The sequence below is a fragment of the Brassica rapa genome, chromosome A09, assembly GCF_000309985.2.
Source record: "Brassica rapa cultivar Chiifu-401-42 chromosome A09, CAAS_Brap_v3.01, whole genome shotgun sequence".
In the NCBI taxonomy this organism is placed as follows: Eukaryota; Viridiplantae; Streptophyta; class Magnoliopsida; order Brassicales; family Brassicaceae; genus Brassica; species Brassica rapa.
In genome coordinates, this window is record NC_024803.2 from 3,656,832 (window position 1) to 3,683,965 (window position 27,134).

The 27,134-nt window shown below is 33.9% G+C and overlaps 2 protein-coding genes and 1 pseudogene across 2 annotated transcripts; 2 read left to right on the plus strand and 1 right to left on the minus strand.

Moving 5' to 3' along the window:
* The first annotated feature begins 136 nt into the window (after positions 1-136).
* On the plus strand, positions 137-8,686 carry LOC103865770 (annotated as a pseudogene).
* Positions 8,687-13,562: 4,876 nt separating this feature from the next.
* Positions 13,563-18,361, plus strand: LOC103865761 (S-type anion channel SLAH3). Its single transcript, XM_009143614.3, has 6 exons — positions 13,563-13,910; positions 15,747-15,938; positions 16,044-16,553; positions 16,724-17,494; positions 17,591-17,622; positions 17,724-18,361. Exons 2-6 carry the CDS (start codon positions 15,765-15,767, stop codon positions 18,109-18,111), a joined length of 1,875 nt encoding a protein of 624 aa, XP_009141862.1. The 5' UTR covers positions 13,563-13,910; positions 15,747-15,764; the 3' UTR covers positions 18,112-18,361.
* Positions 18,362-22,565: 4,204 nt separating this feature from the next.
* Positions 22,566-24,881, minus strand: LOC103865753 (BAHD acyltransferase BIA1). The gene has a single exon (XM_009143603.3). The coding sequence runs from the start codon at positions 24,034-24,036 to the stop codon at positions 22,747-22,749; it is 1,290 nt and encodes a 429-aa protein (XP_009141851.1). The 5' UTR covers positions 24,037-24,881; the 3' UTR covers positions 22,566-22,746.
* Between the last annotated feature and the right edge of the window lie 2,253 nt (positions 24,882-27,134).

The window sequence follows — 27,134 nt, forward strand, 5'->3', positions numbered from 1 at the left end:
GGGTATTCTCAGAATCAACGGATCTCTAGTTCTATCCTTCCGCTACATTTTGTGGTATTCTTAGACTAAATAGACCATTCTTAAAATTGACTTTCTAATAAATGAGAGGAAATGGTACTTTGTGAATTTTAAGTGGTTAAATAAATAGAAGTCCCATGCTTAACGAAGGAAAAATATACTCTAGCTTCTTATAAAAACCATCGGAACTTTCTCTAGTAGTATATACCACGGGTCAAAATAGGCTTGAAACGGTCAAATCCTGTTCCATTTTTATACTGATTTCGATTAGAGAATACGCCTACACATGATAAATTTAATTCTATTATGTATTGTATACAATATTAAAACAACATAATAAAGTATAAAAGCGATTATTAGTGTGATTAAGTACTTTAAAAAAAAGTGTGATTAAGTAACTAATACGGCATGCGTAATAAAAAGACATCCAACTACAACATAATTGTTGGAGTAGAAAACAACGTTTAAATTTTAAAGCAAAGTTTGGAGCAAAATATAAGTTAGTAATTGAGGTTTTAAAGACAGAAACAAAAACAGCAATTGGACCAGAGAATGCGATTGTATCTTAAGCCACGTTGATATGGAAAATACAAAAAGATAAAACTCGTTTTGGATTATAAAGTAACCATTTACACACATTCATGAAAAATGAAAAATCAAATTTTTGGCTTAGTTGACGCTTAAGAAAGGACAAGTTTTCAGCAATGCGCTGGCTGCCGACGCTGATGTACAGCTGGATATGGTATCAGCAGTGTTTTCGTATAATACCTACACGGAAGCTTATTTGTAAATACACAACAAAAGCAAGCCAAATGTTTCATTATGAATTATTTTTCGCCGGCCAGTTTGTCCCTCACAAGACGCTGATTACAATTTTCAAAACATACAGTGATAAATATACATAGTTCAGTGGTTATAGGATCTAATTAGTGATAAATAGACATAATTTAGTGGTTATAGGATATAATTAGTGATATATAGACATAACTCAGTGGTTATGTGATCTAATCAGTGATAAAATGCTTTTTTGTTGTAGTTTTCATTAAATGGTAAGAAGTAGTATCTTATTACATTTTTTTAGGTGTGAACTCAACATTTTTTGTCGACCAATCACGAAGCAACCTTACATAATCTACAATACAAGCATTTACTAGCCGAAGAAACAAAGACTAATCATAGTATCGAACGTGAAAGAACATCGTTTCATGTGAATCCACGTTTGTCCTACACACGCTCCCTTGCAATGTACACCAAAACGATCAAAGTCAGAACGTAATAATATGTTTATATCGACATATCCGGTTCACCACGTGGATCAGTGGATGCGCCAACCTAGTCAAACCTTATATATATCCCTCTTCATCGACTAACTTTCCATATCAATTCATTACATTTATTTTTCCTCTATCAAACTATTTCTATTGTACACATAACAAGAATCTAGTCTTTTTTTTTTTCGTCAAACAAGAATCTAGTCTTAATCGAGAAAAACAAGGGTTTTTGTGGTGGAAGATTATTTTTCATTTTATAAAATTTAAAATGAGGCAGTTTGTATTATTTTTCCCGCTATTAGCCCTCGTAGTCATAAGCTTAGCCGGTACTGCAACGGTAGAGGCTGCGACGGGATTGAACCCTCCAGTGAAACTGGTTTGGCATTATTACAAAGTTACTAACACTTGTGATGATGCAGAAACTTATATTAGACACCAAGTTGAAAAGTTTTATAGGAACGACAGTAGCATTGCTCCCAAGCTACTTCGTCTCCTCTATTCCGATTGTATGGTTAATGTAAGTAAAAATGTGGTCATTTCGTTATTTCAATAAATTACATTAACATTACTTTCATTTTATAATTTATGGTGTTGTTGTATGTAGGGATGCGATGCTTCGGTTCTTTTACAAGGGCCAAACTCAGAGAGGACGGCTCCACAGAATCGAGGACTTGGAGGTTTTCTGATAATCGATAAGATAAAAAAGGTTCTTGAAACACGCTGTCCCGGTGTAGTTTCTTGCGCTGATATACTCAACCTTGCCACTAGAGATGCTGTTCACATGGTAAATATATACATGTAGTTTTTACTTATTATCAATCGATTATTGTGGATTTGTCATGAATTTTTACTGATTGGTGTTGTTTTGTTGGATTGGATGTACTGATTAATTAGGCCGGAGCACCGTCTTATCCTGTGCTCACAGGAAGAAGGGATGGTGGGATTTTAAATGCAGACGCGCCGTGGATCTACCGTCACCGTCCATCTCAGTGGAGGAGTCATTGGCATATTTCAAGTCCAAAGGTCTTGACGTTTTGGACATGACTACTCTTCTAGGTAACCATATCTGAACTTTATTCACATCCCCTATATATTATTTGAAAAGCATTGCAACATTTTTTGTAGCCACATGTCATCAATAGAATGATTTTTAGAATCCTTAGAGAAATAGGTAGGTCTATCTAAATATATAATAAGATTTTTATTAAACTAACCATAAATACATTATTAATGTGATGCATTACTTCCTTAAATAAAATTATGGAATTGCCTAATGTGGCTAAAATATATATATGACAATTAATTATTTTGAATAATAAAGATTTGATAAAAATAAATGTGTCTTATATTATATTTGTTTAATTTTAAACTATTAAAATAAATTAAACAACCATAGTAACCATATAATAAAAATTAATTTTTTTCTTTATATGTTATATTTTGAATTTTTAAAAACAAGTATAAATTAGTAAAACTGTTAAAAGTTTCACATTCAAATTTTGTGATCCATGGTTTAATTTTTTTGTTATGACATGATACAAATAATTAAAAAATTATATAAGTTGAAAGTCTCATTTAATAAGTATTAAAATAAAAGATATAGGAATATATATATATATATATATTAATCCACAGTGAAAATTGTGTTATCAGTAATTTAAATTTTTTGTTATAACAGATACAAATGATAAAAAAATATGAGCAAAATACATCATTTAATAAATATTAATATTAAAATATACTATATATATGTTACTATCGTTTAAATTTAATTATATATCATATCAAATAGAAAAAATATTGTCAACTTTAATAAAATTTATTTATATGTTCGTACCAATTTAATTATATAAGTAATAGTTACTGATTTTTTAATTATTTAATATATATTTATTATTTCATAATATATTAGAAATATATAATATATAAATAGTTTATATATATAATGTTCATCCCGCGCAAGGCGCAATTCTTAACCTAGTGTAAAACTAACACATAAAACCGCGACTGAAACAACACAAATGTAAAAGAATATACACGAATAGTTATTTAAATTTTAAAATATCCAGGGTTTGTTCATGTTTGGTAAACATTCTTCAACTCTATAAACATGTCTAACTACTATAGAGTTTACGGATTACAACACTTAGACCATCATTATTAGGGGTCTATCAAAAAAACGTTTTTCACCACATTAATATTGTAATGGAAGGATCTCTCAAAATCTTGAAAAACTTATGTGATTTTTTTTGAAGTGAAATATTTATTTTTCGCATGTTTCTTGAATTAATTTTTATTATAAAATTAATATATGTGGTTAAATATTCTATTTGAAAAATCGATGCTCGTATACATAAAGTTACTAGGTTTCACATTATAAGAACGTGGATCAATCTCTTTAGATTCTCTTGGGTGAATGAACAACTTCTTGTCGTGTTATATATACACTTAACAGGAGCACACTCGATGGGGAAGACACATTGCAGCCACATAGTGAACAGGCTATACAACTTCAAGAACACTGGAAAACCAGACCCCTCCATGAACACAACATTGGTGTCAGAACTCCGAAACCGTTGTCCTCCAAGAACAAAAAAGGGCCAAACCGATCCACTTATTTACCTAAACCCAGACTCAGGATCGAGCAACAGATTCAGCAACTCCTACTATTCTCGTGTCTTGTCTCACAACGCTGTCTTGGGCGTGGACCAACAGTTGATCTACAACGATGACTCGTTGGAGATCACGCAAGAGTTTGATGCAAGTTTCGAAGATTTTAGAAAGTCTTTTGCTTTGGCAATGTCGAGGATGGGATCCATCAATGTGTTGACTGGTAAAGCTGGAGAGATTCGCCGTGATTGCAGAGTTACCAACGCTAACTACGGGGCTTAAAATATACATATATCGTATTTTATGTGTGTATGTGATTGTTATACTATAATCTAAATATTTTGATAAATTTATCATCGATAAGGATGGTGAACAAATAACAGAGATCCAATTATTTAATTCATCTCTTGTAATAATTTTATAACTAAAGTTCTATAAAAGAAAGAACTATTATATATATTTTTCTTCTTATAAAAACGGTGTTTATAGAAATCGATCCTTGTTTTTGCCATGATTTTATACATCGATACTATTGTTTTAGAAATCCATGTAATGGAATTTGAACCAGACATTTGACCCCAAAGAAAAGAAAAGGAATTAGAACCAGACCCAAAACGTTGCGTTTCAAAGACTTGCCTTTTCGGACGCGTGTTAGCATTCCAATCTTGGCTAACAGTCAAATACACAGGACACGTCGTTACCAGTTACGAAAGTCCGAAGAAGCGAGATATAGCTGGAAAGTGCAAGACGGGTCTAATACAGAGACTAAAATATATAAGTACAATACTTTTTTTTTTCACAGAGTATTACAGTAGGATAATAACTAAATTTTATCTTTATATATAGATAAAATATCTTACTAGCTCTTTTCCGAGATACTAACATATTATACTCGAAACAGAGACACTAGCCTAACACATTCCTAGATCAAACTAACCCAAGAATTCTTTTAACTTTTTATGACTCCTAGTCCTTATGCTTTGTGTCTACTCTCATTCAATACCAAAACCTTTACGGCATTCTTTTCATGTGGTACCTAATTTTAAATACATTTTTCTCTATTTAACTTCTAAATTTTATAGCTAACCTTAGCCGACTTCCCAAAAAAGAATATTATTATATCTTCTTGTATGAAATATTTTCAAATCTTTATGTAAGTACTTCACTACTGGTAAATGGACATTTTGAAAAGTTGTTTTTTTTGAACTTCTAAAACTCAGTGGTCATTGCACTAACATAGCTGTGGTTTTGACACATTTCACACTCAGTAATTTGTTTTTTTTTTTCTGATTAAAACATACAAATTTGTTACTTAATCACCAATCAAACAGTTTATGACAAACTCGTACTAGCTATAGTAGAGGTATGCAACAAGAACCAAAATGAATATCTCAGACCAAAAATCCTAGCGGAAAAGGGATGGTTCGAGATTTCAGAGCTAGACAAGGAGAGGATTCAAGTGGGAGATCTAGGTGGTCGCTTTCTTGGACTACCATTACTCTTTGTCTTGCTTGCCTGATCAGATTCAGGGTTTCAGACCAAAATCAATAATCTTCGTGTTTATATTTGGTTATTATGGGAATCACCGAATCAGCATCAATGTTTAAAGCTCTATATATTTTGGATATATATCCCTTAATATATTTGGCTTTTCCCATCTCCTCCCATGGATATTTTCCAAAGGATGATTCATCACACGACATATTTTTAAAAAAAACAAGATGTTTGCATCATCACAGCAACATATTAAAAATCGAAATGTTTGTATAAACATTTCTGTAGATTACCTAGATTTCTCCTGATATGGCATTGGATTAGGGTTTGTGATATTATATCATGTCTCTATCGTCAACTTGGAACGGACATGAGACTCACTAGTCACTAGTAAAATCTTGAAGAATATACATTTTCCGTATATATACATAACTCGTAACCTTATCAATTGTAGCGTTGAACTATAGCTATATTTATAAGCCCTTTTGTCCAAAAAAAACCTATAGCTATATTTATTGCTATTTTATGAAATCATGTCTTTTTTTTGCTAAACAAAATTGTGTATAATCATCGTATAAAACAAGCATGCACCAATCAAAGTTGAACTAACAAATCAATGAGCATATATATGTGGCAACGTATTATAAGATATTCAATTGTGATATCATTCATTAAGTCGTTTTCACGCATTCACAATATATATTAGCTTTTCATCTTCACTGATTTAATAATATGCACAGCTTGAAACTTATCTTATACTGTACATATATGACACTGACTCCTATTTTACTTAATCTCACTATATAAAAGGGACTAATTTTGGATGTTATAAAGGATGCCACATGGGCAAAATATTCTCAACCACTCATTGTGCCAAGTCACTGGCGGATTGGGCTTAAAAAAAAATCCATGAAATACGATCGGGCTTCGTTTGCGCTTACTTAATCTACGCCTCCGTGATTTTGCGTGTGGGCCAGCTAATTCATTTTCCTCGCAGTCCAGCCCATTATAACAGATGAGTTTTTGCTCACTCCTAAAGCTGTCCACATAGGCAAAGTGGATCCCACAAAGAAAAATGAGTCTGCGTTTTGCATTTTCGATTTCGCGTGTATTGATTTACGAAATGGGTTGATTCACTGACTCTGAAGTGTGTTTTTGGACAAAGTGGCCCAGTAAAATCAGAATAAACAATTACAACGAAAGCCACTTCTCTTCGTAGTCTTCCTCTTCGATGTAGATTAGGGTTTCAATCTGTTCAGTCTCCTGTGAGAAATCGAAAGCCGCTTCCGAGATTAACTTAACATCAAGAATAACGACGATCTCATGAGCATTATCCTCCACCTACGATACAAGATGAGAGAAGGTAACGATATTGGTACCCTAACACCAGCTTTCTATTTCATCATCATATCGTCAACGGTTACACAAATGTCGTCAAAGCGCTAACGGAGATCTATTTCTTAATTTGCTTTCATTTTTGGGCAGAGCTTTTGACTGGAAACCAGAGAAACAAGAGCTTCCAATTGCTCAGACTGTTTTTTATGTGATTTATGGAAAACTTACGTATTCAGATGCTAGAACAAACTATTCCCTTAATGCTATTAAATTCTTAAAGAACACTTACTCTTTCGCTCATTCAAAGATTTCTATTACAAACTTTTATAGCAGGCAGCACCATGAGAAACTGTTCTTTGATATGGATCCAAACGTGATCGGTTCAACGAGCTTAAATCCAAAAATAGTGGGAGGTAGGCATGTTGACTCCCTGTTGTATGATATTTCATCTTCGGAGAACCCAACCTCAAGGACCCATTTCTATTTTGATAGCGAGAGTAACATAGGGTAAGGTCTGAGGTGTTTGCTTTGCTTTGCATTCTTTTTTAATTTTCAGTTTGTATTAATTGTACTTATACACGGTTTTTCTCAGTTTCCAGGGGAGTGAAGATGGGTCCGCCTCAACTGCTACAAAATATGGAGGGGTGAAGAAGATTGTATCATTAACACTGTGAGAGCTGAATTCTTATGTAATCATTTCACCACCACAAGTTAGCCTCGAACTTAAAACCTCCAGCTTACTCTCTTGCAACTACCCTCTTACAAACCCAAACACTTGCAGGCTGCAGAGTTCTTGTGCACTGCGAAAGTTGACAGCATTGAAAAAGCAAATGGGTGGTGCTACTTCTCATAATCTAAATGCTCCCGGAAACTTTAGCGTAGTTTCTCATCGCTTACGTGCACAGCCTGTCATGATGCAAACATTGTAGTTATTGTTAGGTAATCCAGGTTGTACAAAGTTTTAGACGTGCTTTAAAACTTCTGAGAAGGAAACAAATGCACCTAATCCCTAACAAATCTTATCTATCTTCGATGACTAGGTGCCAGGTTGAGATGGTAACAGATCACTCGAACTCTGTTCTGTTTGTGGTTTGGACGCTGAGATGAACAAGCTTACCGAAGTCCCTGCCTCATCACTGTCTCAGGACATGGTAACACCCACCAAATGACCTTTGTTATCTGTTTTTAGATTTAATAAAATGGGATGATCATTTAATAAATACTCAATCTCAAACAGGGCGCCGGAGTGGAAGACCCAGAGAGCATAGCCTACCACAATGCGTTGAAGATATCGTAGTGAGGAACTTAACATTCCAGCTGAAGCTTTCGGAGTTTAATTTCTCAGGAAAGCAGTTATTCACCAAGTAGTCATTCACCGTATCCCGCATTTTTTGTCGCAACCAACGTCCACCCCTCCCGCAGCACAAGTAAGCTGACTCCATTCATACTTACATTTCACCACTCCTTGCATTAATGCCTTATGTTTCCAATGATCTCTCCAGTGAGGTTATGATAACCCTGACGATGAGATGCCATGAGCTGGAGCTGTGAAAAAAAAAGATTCATCCCAACGTTGAAAGCAGTTTAGCTGTCAACAGCAGTGACCCCAGTAATTGTCATGGTGGAAGGCCACCCAGGAGGAAATACTGAACTAAACGATATCCATGCTTTATCTGACATGTCTCCCGAAGAGTTTCAAGAGGCAGATGGTGTGGAGTGTGCGCACTTCGAAGAAACCTCGCAATGGGTAAGCTTCAGATTATTGGAGGCCAATACACTATTGCTGACTCACAGCTGTTTTGGTAGCACGTTTTTTTTTAGTATTTCATGTATTCAATAAGTATGCATGGAGCTATCTAGATCGATGTAAGCATTTTTGTATTAACAAAAGTATAGGTTGACTCACTTCTCCCATGTTTTAAAGTTGATTGGATTTTGTTTTAAAGGTTTGCTTCCCATCCAAGGAATGAAGTGTCCTCCACTGTTAAATAGGGTTACAGCAGGTGAGGTTAGACAGATGAATATATTGAAACTACTTATCTCATATTATTTTTTGCTTTTTGCTTTTCAACACAATTGTAATTTGTATTAACTAATCAAGCCATGGATGTATTTGACATGTAATGAGTTTAACCATGTAGTTGAATCGATGATTTCTAACCATAAAGTTTTTGAGGGTCCAACATATAGTTTAAGTGTCTAAGTGGGATTTTAACAAATGTTATAAAGCCTTTCTTCCGAAAAAATCAGTATGCTAGAAACAAGATAATGAAGATAAAATTATAAAATTATATACTTTTTTTTGAACGGCATATCAAATCATATACATGCACTAAGAAATCAACAAATTTATGTTTTGGATAATACATTCACGAAAAATAAGGTCAAAAACTTCAAATACAACAAAAAAGATTAGAACAAAACAAACAAACAAAAAACCTCAGTAACAAACAAAATGTAACTCTAGGTGGATGCTGGTTAATTTACGTAACTAAATACCATCCCATACAACACACTTACACACATGCCAACAGCCCTTCGTTTACAACCCTGACCCCGTCCCCCTTCACAAACAACACACCAACATCTCGCTAATGATGCCCGGAACTACAACCCTTTGCATATACAAATTTCTGCAAAGCAACACCACAATTATAACAACCTCATTACTAAAAGGGTCTACTCCTTATAAGTGGAGAAACAACTGCATACATAATTCATCATCACACCTCAATCCTATTACAATACAAAGTTTGAAAAATCAATGATCAAAGCACAATGTAAACTTCACAAATACGGCATCACTTGCAGACATATAGAACAACAACTCCGTTCCACGACTCCGCGCTTGCACGGGGGCTCCGCCCCTAGTTACGATAAAGATTAACTCCAAGGTGTGATATCTAGTAAAATGTCTGCTTCTTTATTTTTTATTTATTTTTTGAAACACTCTGCTTCTTCATTTAAAAACAAAAATTCCTGCGCTCTCTTCCACAGTTTCTGTTTTTCTACTTTAGAAATATATTAACTTTAACAATTTCTATTAAAAAAATATATTATCAAGCACAGCCTTATTTTTTATCTTATTGAATTTAAGGATATGGTTTGGCAACTAGGAGATGCCAGCTCTACTTTCGATAAGGACTCCAAACTCTACCCAAAAGTAATTGACAATTAACAGCACTTATCAAGTCATATGGGTCCATAGCCTATTAAATTACAGCTACGTATTTTATGAAAATGTATTTATTTTACTTTTCCCCAACTTTTGTCGTTCACTCGTTTGCAAATTGGTTGGAAGGTAGAATAAATTTTCTGTCTCCCTCTGAATATCTTTCTTTAGTTTTGTCTTCTTCAATCATCCATCCTACAATAAATATTCTTTTCACATCGAAATACGACATTAAAAGGCATATTCGAAAATCGATTAATTCCTACAATAGAAAAACATTCAAAAATATGTTCTGTTAAAAATAGAAATAAACGATCGGCGTATATATTTTCAAATCACTAAAACTAAAGAATATAATTAAAAAACTAATTAGAACACTTTTTAGTGTTTTATTCATTAATTATTTAATTTAATATAGTTATATTGGTTGTGTTCCAAAAAAAAAGTTACATTGGTTAAATTTTTATTTATCGATTTAAAAAGTTAGCCATCTATTACTAGTTTAGGGGGGGATAACTTCAAATCATATTTTGTGTGTTATTAAAAATTAAGGTACGTACAGATCACGTAGCTTGAACATTTTTAGATTAACTTCAGGGAACTTATAATTTTTGGATAACACTGTGAACCCATGACCAGGGATATATTGATCCCCGTATAACACTGACGAATTAAGTTATACAAAATGAAACCATTGTTAGTTTTTGATTACCTTAGTTTTATAGTGTATCAACCATCGATAGTTACAAAGTCAATTTTTGTCCAAAAAGCATCTTTGGTAAAGTTTATCAACATTTTCTCGTATTTTCTTTTCTAAATTTTCTGTGCACTCTAATAAACAAACACTAGATTTCGATCCGTGCAACCGCGCGGGTTTTTATTTTCAATTTTAAATTGGTATATATTATAATATATATATGTGTTTATCAACTTTTAAAACATAATAAATTTACGGTATATTTTTTTCATTGAATAGATTGTTTCAAACTTTCACATTTATTTGTATCTTCTTCTATATATATATTTTCGGATTATTATTTCATTATTAAAATCGTAACTATATATATAAAGATTATTAAAATATTGTTTTATTGTTATATTCAAAAATATTGTAACATTTCATAAATTTAGATTTTTTTTTCAAAATTAAACTTTTCGCTTCACAGATTTATATTATCGAGTAAATAATTAAACATTTAGTTTTTGTTTAATTTTTAAAATAAACCTTATAGTTTAAATTTTGTTTTCATTAGTTTAAGATAGTAAAGATTAATCATTGTTAGATAATATGATTTTTGTTATTTAAAAAAAATCTTCATAATTTTAAAATTTAACATCGACAAATATTTAAATAATTAACATATGGAGGTATAGTATTACAACATTAAACTATATCTATTTAATTTATACTATTTATAAATCCAATGGATAATCTATTGTTTAAATCCAATTATTGATAGCCCAATAAAAATTTGGGTTATGTCCAAAATTCAAATGATAAGATTAGAGAATAAATGTAACATGACTTTATATGAATAGGTCCATTACGTCCATTTTTTAAAAAATCACACATGAATCAAGGTTGTGACTTCTGTTTTAATATATAAGATATGTGCGTTTTAACCGAAGTAACATACATATGTATTAGGAATAGACCTATTTCACATTCAAAAACAACTTCAAAATGGAGAATTATCACATCATATATATTACTCTCATTTATTTGCATTTCTCGATGTGGGATATTAATACATATCTATATGTATTCATATTTGTAATATTAGATCACCCAAATAATTATCAAGCTTCGATTTATGGTTTTATCAGTTTCATAAGCTACATCAACCTATTAAACCAACATGTAGATGATCAATTAATTTTATAGGAAAACCTGTAATTCTCTTTATTCAAAACGTTTGCTGGTGACTGCTTTTTTTTTAATTGCAACACGTTAATCAAGTTTATCTTTGGCATTATCAATCTGCTATAAGGTCAAACCTAAGTTTTGTCCGCTCTAAAGACAAAAACCATGTACAGCGCATTTGATAGGAACCAGCCGAAGATATTATAAACATGAACTAGATATAACGGACAAATATAAGTATAACAAAAACAATTTGATGACATATGTTTATTTACTAAAACATGAACTACATATAAGGGGACAAATATAAGTATAACAAAAACAGTTTGATGACAGCATAAATCCTACTTCAAATCAGTCAGTCAAATATGTACCTAACAACACAATCTTTGTGAGGGTATGTACAAACCAATTTGGTTTCTTCCTCTTTCCTACGTCTTTGTGCAATTTGAAAAATAATTGTCGGGTTAGTCGTTTTAGCCATTTATTCGTATTATGTACCACAAGTACCATATTGGCTACGAAATTATGTAGTATTATTTTAGCCCTCACAATCACGGTACTTGATTATCATGAATTTCCAAAATATAAAATAATCATATGCATCTTGTAAATTTGGGAATTTTATGAGATTTTAGATAGAAAAACTCCATCAAACAGCATCCCCCCCCCCCCCCCCCCCCCCCCCCCCCCCCCCCCCCCGCCAGCCGTTACCCCGTCCCCCACGAGTTTCACTTACAGCTAGGTGTTTTTCAGAACTTTGTACAGTAATAATTGCTTTTTTTTTTTAATTTAAATTATATTTAAAAATAAAATTTTATTAATATAATAAATTTTATTATTTTCTTATAAATGTTTAATGTAAATTTAATTTAATTGAACATAAAATCAATATAATTTTTTTTAATTTTAAATTATATTTAAGAATATATATATATATATGTGTGTGTCTAAAATTAAGAATTTATTTTAAATTATATTTAAGAATGTATATAGGTTTAAAATTATAATCTAAAATAGATTTTTTATCTATTTGTTTTGGTTAAATATAAATAAACTTGTATAAAATTAATAGAAATTGATATAAAAATTGTATAATTATCAAAAATTAAAAATAAACAGTATTTATAAAATTTGTATATATATAAAAGAAACAAATGATTTTATGATTAATTTTTTAATTTAAAAAAAAACTATAGAAAATTTTGAAAATTTTAGTAATAAAGTTTTATAATTATAAAAATAGAATTAAATAATATTTTGAAATTGATAATATCATATTTGAATATATTTATTTTAATAATGATGTATGAGTTATTATCATACTCTAAAAAGTTTATCAAAAATATAAATCAACATTAAATGTAATGTATGAGTTATTTCTATATTCTAAAAAAATACAAAAAATATAAAACAATATTAAATATAATTGCTCATGTCATATTTTGTCATAAACCATGTGATTAATTTTAGTAGTCATATCACATTTTTATTGTCAAAGTTATTGTAGAGATTACATGTGGCAAATCATTTTTCAAATAATATCTATTCTAGGTATTCGACGAGAAACTACTAATTAAAAAATTGTCGCCAAAATATTCAAAACTCATTCGCATAACATTTTATGCATTTTTACATAGCATATCAACTTCATTTGCATAAATTTATTTAAAAAGTTTCCAAGTTGCGTTGTTTTTTTGTCCGTTCTGTATAATTTGGTCCACCACCTAATGACCAAAGCTTTAAAACTGAATAAATACGTCTAAATTATAAGAGATTGTCAATGACGTGAATTTTAATCAACAAGAGGACGGCCACGTTGAAAGCTTTGAATTACAGCTAAACATATACTATAGATTTCCGTATAACTGTACTTACGTTTTTTTTTTTGGCAAAAAAACTGTGCTTACGTGAATACACACATCTCTATATATATAGCACAAAGACGTGTTTTGTTTTCGCCCAAACCAGCTCAGCTTTTCCTTTATTTTTCTCCTTCTTCTTCGCTTCTTTTTCAACAAAAAAAACTCCATTTTTATCAAGAGGTTCCATATCCCAAGAACATTTTCTCGTACTTTTCCTCAGAGTTTCACACATTATTCAACAAGCTCGACGAGACTACGGCTGCAAATTTCAAAATCGTCAGGTTAGTGTTTATTTCATCTCTCATTTGCTTTGTTTTTGGCTTGTTGTGACTTGTGAAAGAACATTTCATCAGAATAAATAAATAAATTATTTAGGATTGTACTTTAGTTTTGCACATCCTTTCTTACGGAAATGTATAGGCAATATTCGATAATTATTTTTGCTATAATCCCAACTTAGAGTTCTGTTTTCTTGTGTTTAAGCTCTTTTTTTTTTCTCATTGTCGTTCTTCTTTCTAAAACCCAAAATGCTTTCAAAAACAGAAACTGAAACTAAACCCCCAGATGCCAATAGATAACCCTAACTTTTAACGGATTAGCTGTACGCAATGCGATGAAACCGGTTTACTCGTATATGTCGGATGACGAAAGACATGAAACCGGTTTACTTGTATATGTCGGATGATGAAACCGCGTTTTCACAACGATAGATTACCTGTTAGTGTTACAATAGCCACGAGGCTTGTTATTGATTACCTGTTATAGTGTAACAATAACCACAAGCCTTGTTGGCCGGTCGGACCACAACTTTGAAGTGGACCCGATGAGTTGATCGGTATAGCTTAGCTCACCACACAATTGAATAGTAATCTTTCGTTACTTTTGTTTCATTTATTCTGTTGTTTACAGGAGTTCTGTTTTATTAAACTAAATTAGTGTTAAGTAAATAGTATCATTACAATAAATTCCCCTGATCATTTAATTCAAATCCTATTATTCTTAATCACAACCACTCATGTTATCCATTAACATCAATAACTCTTGTAGTATCATATAATCAATCTTGCATGTACATGACTCCTACTCAATAATATACAAAATATAGTTTTTTCCTTAAAAAAAAAAAATACACCATTTAGTAAGGTTTTGCTACCATACATTTGGCCAATTTTGATAGAAAATTGGTTATCTATCAAATATATCCCATAGTTCATACGTGAAATATCTCAATGGATAAGTGGGAAAAAAAACCACATAAAACCGGTACAGAGACTTATCATTACAGTAGTAAAATTATAAACATTTTCAAAAAATATTAGAAAGATTACCAAATAAAAATTTAATAATCAGGAATTTAGCACACAAAAATTTAAAAATCAGGAAAACAAAACTAACATTCAAACAATAGTTCTTCCACATTCAAACAATAGTTATTTCTTCCCTTTTAAAAATATATACTTTGTTTGCTTTTACGATGGTTGTTTAATTTGGGGAGAGTTTTAACTTTTAAGGGATCCCCTACATTTTATGTTTATAGTTTTCAAGTGCACTTGTTTATGATCAACAAAACGTAGTTGTACTTTTTATAGCACACGATATACAATAGACGGTTAGTGTCGTCGGAATCCATTCAGCTGAAAACTTAGCTTAGTGGCTGCCTGGCTGGACCACTAGCCTTTGCTAGTGCTATTTAGGTATATGTTTATATGTGGAGAATTTAGGTAAGATAGATTTAGTCGGTCAGATAATGTTTTTGTTTATATCGTAAACACTGATTCTACTTTTATCATGAGTTCATATGGTTTTGGAAAATTTAACCCCAAATCCATTTTTCTAGATTAGGAAGATATGCTATAGAGAATAACAAAGGAATAACAGAAAAAGATGTGTCAATCTAATGGATCAAGAACTCGCCATAAGTCTTCTCCATAGCCAATATTTTATTGAGAATATTCCCTAATATAGCCTTTTTCAAAACCATCCAAAATTTTATAAATGCTGACATCAATCAAGGGTTATATGAATGAATCAATGATACATCATACATATCAAGTGAAAAATATAATAATTTTGTAGAACTAAAAAAAAAACTAATTAAGTTGACGTTTTTGTTACAGGATAATTTTAATTAAATAATGGAGGAGAGATCAAGTTGTGTGCAAATACAAGTAGAAGAGGAGCTGCCAACTTTACTAAGAAGAGCCACAGCAGAAGAAATGCTTGGCTTTGACAATTACAAAGAGAGTAATCTTCCCCTTCCTCATTTCGTCAGTCGTTTTCATCATTCTCATGCCTCCACAACTAATTTGGTATATATTATTATTTTATTTATTGCCTTCCACATTCGCAAACATTAGGTTAAAAGTTATTATATAAATAAGTCTAACCAATTCATTTTACATATGTATGTATAGAATGGTCAAGAAGCATCAAGAGAAGCAATGGAAGAGACTACACCATGGATGATGCCCAAACACCAAAGGAAACCATCTCTTTCGATGCCAACTTCACCAAATGTTCTCATGATCTCCGATCCGACATCTTCTTCTTCCGACAACAACAACAACAACATTGGTGCGTCAACTGGCAAATCCGTTAAGTTCATCTCTCAGCCGATGACCAAAGTCTCATCTCTCTACATGGAAACCGGCAACGATGATGATGACCGTCGTCGTCATGATCATCATCATCATCTGGGCGGTCGTCTTCAAAATCAAAACCCGGCGATGCATAAGCTTAAGGATCACAGGTACAACTCGTTCAAGACATGGTCAGGGAAACTAGAGAGACAGTTTACAAGAAAACCAGCTTCTATTGAACCGGAAACACCAAACCGGGCAAAGGAGAATTTAAATACACATGAAGCCATGCCTGTGGACCGTTACTATGATGCCTTGGAAGGTCCTGAACTAGAGACTCTTCGGGTACGTATATATATATACCTGCTCTTGTTTTTTTTAAAAGTATACCTACTCTTATTTCTTTTGTTAGCAACTTATTTAGAGAATTATTAACGCGTAATATATGATTAGACTATATATTCATGAGTGCATGTTTTCTAATTTTCTTTTAATTTTTTTTTTGAACGTTGCAGCCTCAAGAAGAAATTGTTCTACCAAGTGAACAAACATGGCCGTTTCTCCTACGTTACCCAATATCCACCTTTGGTATGTGCCTTGGAGTGAGCAGCCAAGCCATTATGTGGAAAACCCTAGCCACGGCCGAGCCAACCAAGTTCCTCCACATACCACTCTGGATCAACGAGGCTCTCTGGTTCATCTCAGTCGCTTTAATCCTCACCATCGCCACCATATACCTCCTCAAAATCATCCTTTACTTCGAAGCCGTACGCCGAGAATACTACCATCCCATCAGGATCAACTTCTTCTTCGCCCCTTTCATTTCTTTACTCTTCTTAGCACTCGGTGTCCCACCTTCCATAGCTAAGGAGTTGCCACAGTTCCTTTGGTACCTCCTCATGTTTCCTTTCATATGTCTCGAGCTCAAGATCTACGGACAATGGATGTCGGGTGGCCAACGCAGGCTGTCCCGAGTCGCTAACCCAACGAACCATCTCTCAATCGTTGGGAACTTTGTGGGGGCGTTGCTTGGTGCAAGCATGGGGCTAAGGGAAGGACCGATATTCTTTTATGCAGTTGGGATGGCTCATTACTTGGTTTTGTTTGTGACACTCTACCAAAGACTACCGACCAATGAGACTTTACCTAAAGATCTTCACCCTGTGTTCTTTCTCTTTGTCGCGGCTCCAAGTGTAGCTTCCATGGCTTGGGCTAAGATCACAGACTCCTTTGACTATGGCTCCAAAGTTTGTTACTTCATCGCCATCTTCCTCTACTTCTCCTTGGTAGGTTTCACATCTACTCTTGGTTCTAACGACTTCCTTCTTCAGACAAGTATTTACTAATACAAATCTTTGTTTTGTTTTGCATGAATCTTATAGGCTGTACGGATTAATTTCTTTCGTGGAATCAAGTAAGTTTAAGAAACTTTCATTTATATATATATATAAATTCATTTATTTTTAGAAGTTAAGGTTTAATAATCTCTGACCTTTTTTTCCTTTTTTTAAATAGATTTTCGTTGTCTTGGTGGGCGTATACATTTCCAATGACCGGAGCTGCAATTGCGACCATCAGGTACGCAACAGTAGTAAGGAGCACTATGACTCAAGTCATGTGTGTGATCCTCTGTGCCATTGCTACACTAGTCGTTTTCGCACTGCTCGTGACCACCATCATCCATGCATTCGTCACCTGCGAACTTTTCCCCAATGATTACGCCATAGCCATCAGCAACCGCCCGAGGCCCAAACAGACTAGCCACCACCGGTGGCTCGACCAACTGAGAAACGTGAGCTCAGAGAACATCGAGAATTACTTGAAATTCACGGACTCGGACAGCAGTCATAGTAATGATCTAGAAGCTGGTAATGGCAAAGCTCAAGAGAGTGATTCCGCATAATCAATACACCTACAACCCCTGGTATAATCGAGTCGTAGTATCTAAATTTTGGTTTTGATGCATTGTCAGTGTCTCATGGCACAAGTGAGGAACCAAGTAGCTAAAGTGTTGGTTGCTATGGTTCTAATGAGCATGTGTAAAACTAGTAGTAAGTAAATGGAAGGGGTATCTACGATGGTGCACCGATCCAAGGATATAGTAGTGTGTAAACTATTTTTGTTCCAATAAATAAAAAGTTTTGAGGGGGTTATCATTGTATCAAACAAACCTAGACAACAATCAAGAAAAAGAGTAAGACTAGATGTCCAACAAAAGGAACTGGATCCTCAAAATCAACAGAATCATTATTTATTATGTAATTTCTGCAGTAAACATGTACACACTATAGAAGTGCGATCATGTTGGTTCTACTCAAATCAGCTAACCAGCTAAGAGCTTCAGTTTCCCACTAGCATTTCAATTTCATGTACTTAATGGATACAGGAATATCTTGATATGATAATGAGCTGATGCATTAGCAGAATGGGAAGATTTTCAGATTAGATAAGCTATTAATTAAGTTCTCATAGCCCACTTGACATAAGAACTCATCAAATATAGGAGGTTGAGATACCGTTCGGATATACTTGTGTATTAGAGATAAGGATGTAGTTAGTTGGAGGAATTATCTCTAAGATATTCTCTAAAGTCGGTGAACGTTTGTAGTATATATTCTCTTGTAAACATATCAATAAAGCAACCCTTTCGTAAGATTTACATGGTATCAGAGCATAGATCTGAATAACTTGTGCTGCACGAAATTTTTCTCTTACTAAATTGTTCAAAGTTTCGATGGCGGAGAAAGATGATTCGAAACAGATCGTGGCAAAACAAGGAGAGACGGTGGTGTTATCACCGTATACGTTGTTTTCTTCAGACAACCCAGGTGCTTTAATCACATCTGTACAGTTGAAAGGAGATAACTACAACGAATGGGCGATGGAGATGATGAATGCTTTAAGAGCAAAGAAGAAGAATGGGTTCGTGGATGGAACACTTCCGAAGCCAGCTGAGGACAGTTCAGATTTGGAGTCCTGGTTGAGCGTTAATTCAATGATCGTGGGCTGGATCAGATCGTCTATAGAGCCGAAGGTCCGGTCGACTGTGACTTTTATCACAGAAGCTCACAAGTTGTGGGAGAATCTGAAGAAGAGATTTGAGGTTGGGAATAAGGTTCGTATACATCAGTTGATGGAACAGCTAACCTCGTGTAGACAGCAAGGACAAGCTGTGATTGATTATTACGGTCGGTTAGCCGTGATGTGGGAGGAGCTTCAAACTTACAGACCACCTCCTGCATGCAGTTGTTCAGCAGCTGCTACGTATGAAAAGGAGCGAGAAGATGAACGAGTCCATCAGTTCATAATGGGCTTGGATGAGTCAAGGTTTGGAAACGTTGTGACTGCAATTATTGAAGCAGATGAGTTACCAGACATTGGGAAGGTTTATGCCAAAGGAATAATACATCAAACTTCATGTGTGGACACACCACAGCAGAATGGTCGTGTGGAGAGAAAGCACAGACACATACTGAATGTGGCTAGGGCGTTGCTATTTCAGTCAAATATGCCAGTGAAATTTTGGGGAGAAGCTATCTCAACGGCTACTCACGTGATTAACTTGACACCCACGAAACTGTTGAAAGGAAGATCGCCGTATGAGATATTGTTTGGCGCCAAGCCTGTGTATGAGTCATTAAGGGTGTTTGGATCGCTCTGTTATGTACACAGACGAGATAGAGATAAAAACAAACTTGGAGAGAGGAGTAGACGATGTGTCTTTGTGGGATATCCATTTGGAAAGAAGGCGTGGAGAGTGTACGATTTGGAGACGAAGGAGTTCTTTGTGTCGAGAGATATAAGTTTCTTTGAGAATGAGTTTCCATTCAAAGAAACAAGTGAGAAGGAGGAAGAGCAGAGAAATGACGTGATGATCTCAGATGAGGATTGGGTTCTCAATGTTGCTGACACAAATATGGGGAGTGTGTCAATCAACGAGGAGACAAGTGATAATGAAGTAACTGGTGTGGCTCCAGAGAGTTCAGAGGTGGTGTCTAGTGAGAAAGACAAACAGAGTGAGACAGAGGAACATGTACCTGAGGCTGAAGCCTCTAGAGAAATGGGCAGAGGCTGTAGAGATAAGATACCGTCAGTCAAACTGCGTGACTACGTGAGCTACAACGCTCAGTATTTGAAGACACCCCATCACGATCTTACTGCTCCACCTCCCAAATCAGAGTCCTCAACGAATGTCCAAGGTAACACCCCGTATCCCATTAAGAATTACATCTCTGATGAGAAATTTTCTCCTGATCACAAGGCATTTTTGGCGGCCATAACAAGTGAAAGGGAGCCAAGAAATTTCAAAGAAGCAATGCAACAAGAAATCTGGCGCAATTCTATGAAAAAGGAGATGGGAGCTTTTGAAGAGAATAAGACATTCAGTGTGGTTGATCTACCACCTGGCAAGAAAGCAATTGGTAATATGTGGATTTACAAATACAAGTACAACGCAGATGGCACCATGGAGAGACCTAAGTCTAGGCTTGTGGCGTTGGGGAATAGGCAAATAAAAGGAAGGGATTTCAAGGAAACCTTTGCACCAGTGGCAAAAATGACTACAGTTAGGAGTCTATTGCGCGTGGTGGCGGCAAAGGGATGGATAGTGCATCAGATGGATGTGCACAATGCTTTCTTGCATGGAGATCTCAAGGAGGAGGTGTATATGAAGCTTCCACAAGGCTTTCAACACTCTGATCCAAACAAAGTGTGTAGGCTGCACAAGGCAGTCTATGGACTCCGACAGGCGCCTCGATGTTGGTTCTCCAAACTCACTGATGCGTTGAAGAAATATGGGTTCAAACATTCCTATGCGGACTATTCATTGTTTGTCTACTCAAGACGAGGTGTGGAACTGCGAGTACTCATCTATGTAGATGATCTGTTGGTGTGTGGAAATAATGTGGATGTTGTGAACACATTCAAGGAGTATTTGAGCAAGTGTTTTCACATGAAAGATTTGGGGAAATTGAAGTACTTTCTTGGTATAGAAGTTGGCCGTGGAGAGGAAGGCTTCATGCTCACTCAACGAAAATACGCATTGGACTTGATATCAGATGTGGGGCTACTTGGAGCAAAACCGGTTGCTACCCCAATGGAGCAGCATCACAAGCTTAGCTTGGATAAGAGCCCATTCCTACGTGATGCAGAGAAGTACAGAAGACTGGTGGGGCGATTGATTTATCTGTCTATAACACGCCCAGACATTTCATATCCGGTTCACATACTCTCTCAGTTTATGAGAACACCGAGGGAGGTGCAGTGGGAGGCTGCAATGCGTGTGGTCAGATATCTTAAAGGAACAGCTGGACAAGGGATACTGCTTAGCTCTCAGGGCGATCTCAGTCTTTCGGTTTATTGTGATGCAGACTGGTCAGCTTGCCCAGTTACTAGGAGATCATTGAGCGCTTATGTGGCTCTTGTGGGTGACTCGCCAGTGTCGTGGAAGACAAAGAAACAAAAGGTAGTGTCACACTCGTCTGCTGAGGCAGAATACCGGTCAATGGCTCAGGCAACAAGGGAAATAAAATGGCTGCGAAGACTGCTATGTGACTTGGGAGCAAAGCAGGTGAAGTCGTCTGAGTTGTTTTGTGATAGTAAGTCGGCTATATACATAGCGGCTAATCCTGTCTTTCACGAAAGGACCAAACATATAGAATCAGACTGCCATCAGGTGAGAGATGCAATACAAGATGGCGTACTGAAGACTGTTCATGTTCGAACTACAGAGCAAGTGGCGGATGTGTTGACTAAAGCACTTGGAAGAGCTCAGTTTGAGAACTTGTTATTCAAGTTAGGAGTAAGAAATTTTCATACTCCAAACTTGAGGGGGAGTATAGGAGGTTGAGATACCGTTCGGATATACTTGTGTATTAGAGATAAGGATGTAGTTAGTTGGAGGAATTATCTCTAAGATATTCTCTAAAGTCGGTGAACGTTTGTAGTATATATTCTCTTGTAAACATATCAATAAAGCAACCCTTTCGTAAGATTTACATCAAAAAACCTCAACTTTACATAAAGACATACAAAAACAGAAACCAAGAACGTGAAGAAACAAAAGGCATAGAATCAATGCTTGAACTCAGCAACACGTCCTAGGACAATTATGAAGATTTTTCAAGCAGAAGGTTGATAAGATGTTGGAGTGATGGTGTGTGTACTATGAGGCTTGAGGTGCAAGAATGTTCATCTGGTTTGGCTAAACAAACCTTCACTTTGAGGCAATTAGTTTCAATTGGTGTTTGATTCCATGTTTTAATATTTATTTTCCTTTTTCAACTTATTCAAATATCTAATAGTGAATCCAATTTTTCGTCCGTGCACATGTTCCACAACAGAGTGCTAATAGAAAACTTTAGAAGTTAAAACATATACTTAAACAGAATCAAAGTAGAGTGACACTTAGAAAACTTTAGAAGAAGACCCAAATATCAAAAGATACCAAAACATATCACACTTACAAGCACATGCCTATGTTACTTATTATAAACTGAAACGTAAACATTTCTTACCATATGTTTGATAAACATAATTATTACTTGGTGCGGACACTAGGACTTGGAGTAGCGTAAACGAGCAGCTCATCATCATGCTCAAACTCAGCCATGTCCGTTTCAGGTAGTGTCACCCATGCCTCTACCCCTTCACCGTCCTTTGCGTCCATTAACACAACCTGAGTCTTGTCAACGGAACCTGGGGCAACCCAAAACGGAAACCCCCAGCCAAAATCTGCTTCGTAAAACGACATTCTGCACCAACTAGATACAGCATATGTCACTGCCTCAGGACTTACCTCACACAAAAAGCTTAGCATGGCGCTTGTGATTCTCTCTTTGGCCTCATCGCTATTTGAATCCTTTGTGATCAGCTCATTGAGTTCCTCCTTAGTCTTTCGCAGCTTAGACACTGTCTCTGGAGTATCCATCTTACTCTCTGATGTCTCTTTCAGTAACGGTAAAAAGAAAAAGTTTCCGATTGCCTTGCGTGGCAAGAAAGATAAAGGAACTCTAGGGCGCAAGTTCATTGTATGTGTTATAGCGAACTCCGTGACCGCCTCTGTCTTTGGCCGCCTCGCCTTTGTCATACATCTTAACAGCAGGGCCGTGATGGATTCGACGCGGGTTGCTTGTGGCGCAAGTAAGCCACATGAAGCTCTGCTTTTGAGCTTTTCCATCATCAAAGGACCAAAGACAAAGCTCTTTGTCTTGGATTTTGTTTTGTGTTCGAGTAACGGAGGAAACTCAACAGAGATATCAGCAGGAGGGTAGAAAACCGACGCCGCGAATTCAGGATTCACGGTGTCAGCAAACCCTTTCGCAGCCTTAGTCCAGCTGCGAACAAACATTGACAACGAGGCCGCGTCGCATACCTTGTGGGAGGCACTAACAGCAACCGCGAAGCCTCTGTCTCTAAAGAAAACGACCTTGACATGTAACAAGGGCCATGTTCCTGGATCAGCATGGTCAGGAGAGACAATGAGTTTGTGAACCAAATCAGCGTCTGATGGGTTTCTCAAAACATCCGAGAGAAGTACATCGGCTCGTTCCTTTATAAACAAAGCTCCCTCGTCGTTGCAATCGACAGTAACGCCTTCTTTGATACGTCCAGCGAGTGGATAAAAGAGAGAAAGAGTCTGAGAGAGTGAGTTCTTGAGCCTATGGACAAGAATCTCTTCTTGGTTTGGTTGATCATCGTAGAAGAAAATGGCTGAAACGTATGTTGAAGGAAGAAATTGATCAAAGAGAGAAAGATGAAGAGTTTGGAGATGATTAGGTGAATCAGGTTTGATCACTTCTTTGCCTAAGATCTCTAGCTTCATTGCCATTTCGTCCTTTAGAATAAAAAGATTCAAAAGGTGTTTGAGAGGTGCTCAAATCGATACTCTGTATGTTAATATATATAGGCAATTAGATAATACTTCCAATATTTATATGGTTTATGGTTAGAGGTAACTATTCATTGTTTTGTACGAAGGCAATGGCTTTTAAGAGATTAACTAGCTAGGGGGTGATCGAAGTACTGTTTATTTATGTTGGGTAGTTGATTTGAAGGACAAGTTCGGCACCGTTATTTTTTCTTCTTTTTTTTTCGACCCCCACCCGATTTGTTTCAGAAGGGTACGTATCTTTTGTTGTATGTTGAAATTCAGGGCTATTTTACAAGATGATTGTCGGAATATAGCAAATGTGCATGCATGTACGTTAGATTTCTAAAAAGGTACAGTACATAAAAATTCATGTGTATTTTTTTTGTCAACAAATAAGAATTCATGTGTAAGATTTGAGAATCTATGAAATACACTTTTTCACCACTTATGTATGCATAGTTTCAAAATAATTATCACTGTTTTTATCTTTCAACGATACCATATCCTAAATGTAAAATAATTCTTCTACCTTTTCATGGTCTCATGGAAATCAGATGTACTGAGTTTTTGCGATTTCAAGCCCTTACAGTTGTAAAATAACTCTTCTACCTTTTGGGAATTCCTTTAGAATTTTTTTATCAATAGTTTATACTCTTGAATAAATTATTTAAAAACTGCTATTTTAAGAAAGTCATCATTTTTTGTAGATAAATATTGTAGATTTGAGATTAAAATTTAGAAATTAGGATAACAAGAGTTTTTGTTGATAGATGGGAATTCTTTTAGATTTTTTTATCAATAGGTTATACTCTTGAATAAATTTTTTTAAAACTGCTATTTTAGAAAAGTCATCATTTTTTGTAGATAAATATTGTAGATTTGAGATTATAATTTAGAAATTAGGATAATAAGAGTTTTTGTTGATAGATGGGAATTCTTTTAGAATTTTTTATCAATAGGTTCTATTTTAACATAAATTTTTATAAAAATGCTATTTTAGGAAAGTCATATTTTTTGTAGATAAATATTGTAGATTTGAGATTAAAATTTAGAAATTAGGATAACAAGAGTTTTTGTTGATAGATGGGAATTCTTTTAGAATTTTTTATCAATAGGTTATACTCTTGAATAAATTTTTTAAAAACTGCTATTTTAGGAAAGTCATCATTTTTGTAGATATATATTGTAGATTTGTGATTATAATTTAGAAATTAGGATAACAAGAGTTTTTTTTGATAGATGGGAATTCTTTTAGAATTTTTTATCAATAGGTTTTATTTTAAAATAAAGTTTTAAAAAACTGCTATTTTAGGAAAGTCATCATTTTTTGTAGATAAATATTGTAGATTTGAGATTAAAATTTAGAAATTAGAATAACAAGAGTTTTTGTTGATAGATGAGAATTCTTTTAAAAAATTTTATCAATAGGTTCTATATTTAAATAAATTTTGTAAAAACTGCTATTTTAGGAAAGTCATCATTTTTATAGAGAAATATTATAGATTTGGGAATGTGATTGAGAAATTAGGATAACAAGAGTTTTTGTTGATAGATGAGAATTCTTTTAGAATTGTTGATCAATAGGTTTGATTTTTAAATATTTTTTTTTAAATTGCTATTTTAGGAAAGTCATCATTTTTACAGAGAAATATTGTAGATTTTGGATTGTGATTGAGAAATTAGTGTAGCAATAGTTTTTGTAGATAGATGGGAATTCATTTAGAAATTTTTATCAATAGGTTATACTTTTGAATAAATTTTTTAAAAACTGCTATTTTAGGAAAGTCATCATTTTTTTGTAGATAAATATTGTAGATTTGAGATTATAATTTAGAAATTAGAATAACTAGAGTTTTTGTAGATAGATGGGAATTCTTATAGAATTTTTTATCAATAGGTTATATTCTTGAATAAATTTTTAAAAAACTGCTATTTTAAGAAAGTCATCATTTTTATAGATAAATATTGTAGATTTGAGATTATAATTTAGAAATTAGGATAACAATAGTTTTTGTTGATAGATTGGAATTCTTTTAGAATTTTTTATCAATAGGTTATACTCTTGAATAATTTTTTAAAAAACTGCTATTTTTGGAAAGTCATCATTTTTGTAGATAAATATTGTAGATTTGAGATTATAAATTAGAAATTAGGATAACAAGAGTTTTTGTTGATAGATGGGAATTCTTTTAGAATTTTTTATCAATAGGTTATACTCTTGAATAAATTTTTAAAAAACTGCTATTTGAGGAAAGTCATCATTTTTTGTAGATAAATATTGTAGATTTGAGATTATAATTTAGAAATTAGGATAACAAGAGTTTTTGTTGATAGATGGGAATTCTTTTATAATTTTTTATCAATAGGTTTTATTTTTAAATAAATTTTGTAAAAACTGCTATTTTAGGAAAGCCAACATTTTTACAGAAAAATATTATAGATTTGGAATTGTGATTGAGAAATTAGGATAACAAGAGTTTTTGTTGATAGATGGGAATTCTTTTAGAATTGTTGATCAATAGGTTTGATTTTTAAATATATTTTTTTTAAACTGCTATTTTAGGAAAGTCATCATTTTTACAGAGAAATATTGTAGATTTTGGATTGTGATTGAGAAATTAGAGTAACAATAGTTTTTGTAGATAGATGGGAATTCATTTAGAATTTTTTATCAATAGGTTCTATCTTTAAATAAATTTTGTAAAAACTGCTATTTTAGGAAAGTCATCATTTTTATAGAGAAATGTTATAGATTTGGGAATGTGATTGAGAAATTAGGATAACAAGAGTTTTTGTTGATAGATGAGAATTCTTTTAGAATTGTTGATCAATAGGTTTGATTTTTAAATATATTTTTTTTAAACTGCTATTTTAGGAAAGTCATCATTTTTACAGAGAAATATTGTAGATTTTCGATTGTGATTGAGAAATTAGTGTAGCAATAGTTTTTGTAGATAGATGGGAATTCATTTAGAAATTTTTATCAATAGGTTATACTTTTGAATAAATTTTTAAAAAACTGCTATTTTAGGAAAGTCATCATTTTTTGTAGATAA

Bases quoted from the DNA above. Each gene is read 5' to 3' on its own strand.
- LOC103865761 (XM_009143614.3), top strand. From the start codon at position 15,765: ATGGAGGAGAGATCAAGTTGTGTGCAAATACAAGTAGAAGAGGAGCTG. The intron at 16,554-16,723 runs GTACGTATATAT...TGAACGTTGCAG, and splicing joins CTGAACTAGAGACTCTTCGG to CCTCAAGAAGAAATTGTTCT. The intron at 17,495-17,590 runs GTAGGTTTCACA...TGAATCTTATAG, and splicing joins TCTTCCTCTACTTCTCCTTG to GCTGTACGGATTAATTTCTT.
- LOC103865753 (XM_009143603.3), bottom strand. From the start codon at position 24,036: ATGGCAATGAAGCTAGAGATCTTAGGCAAAGAAGTGATCAAACCTGAT.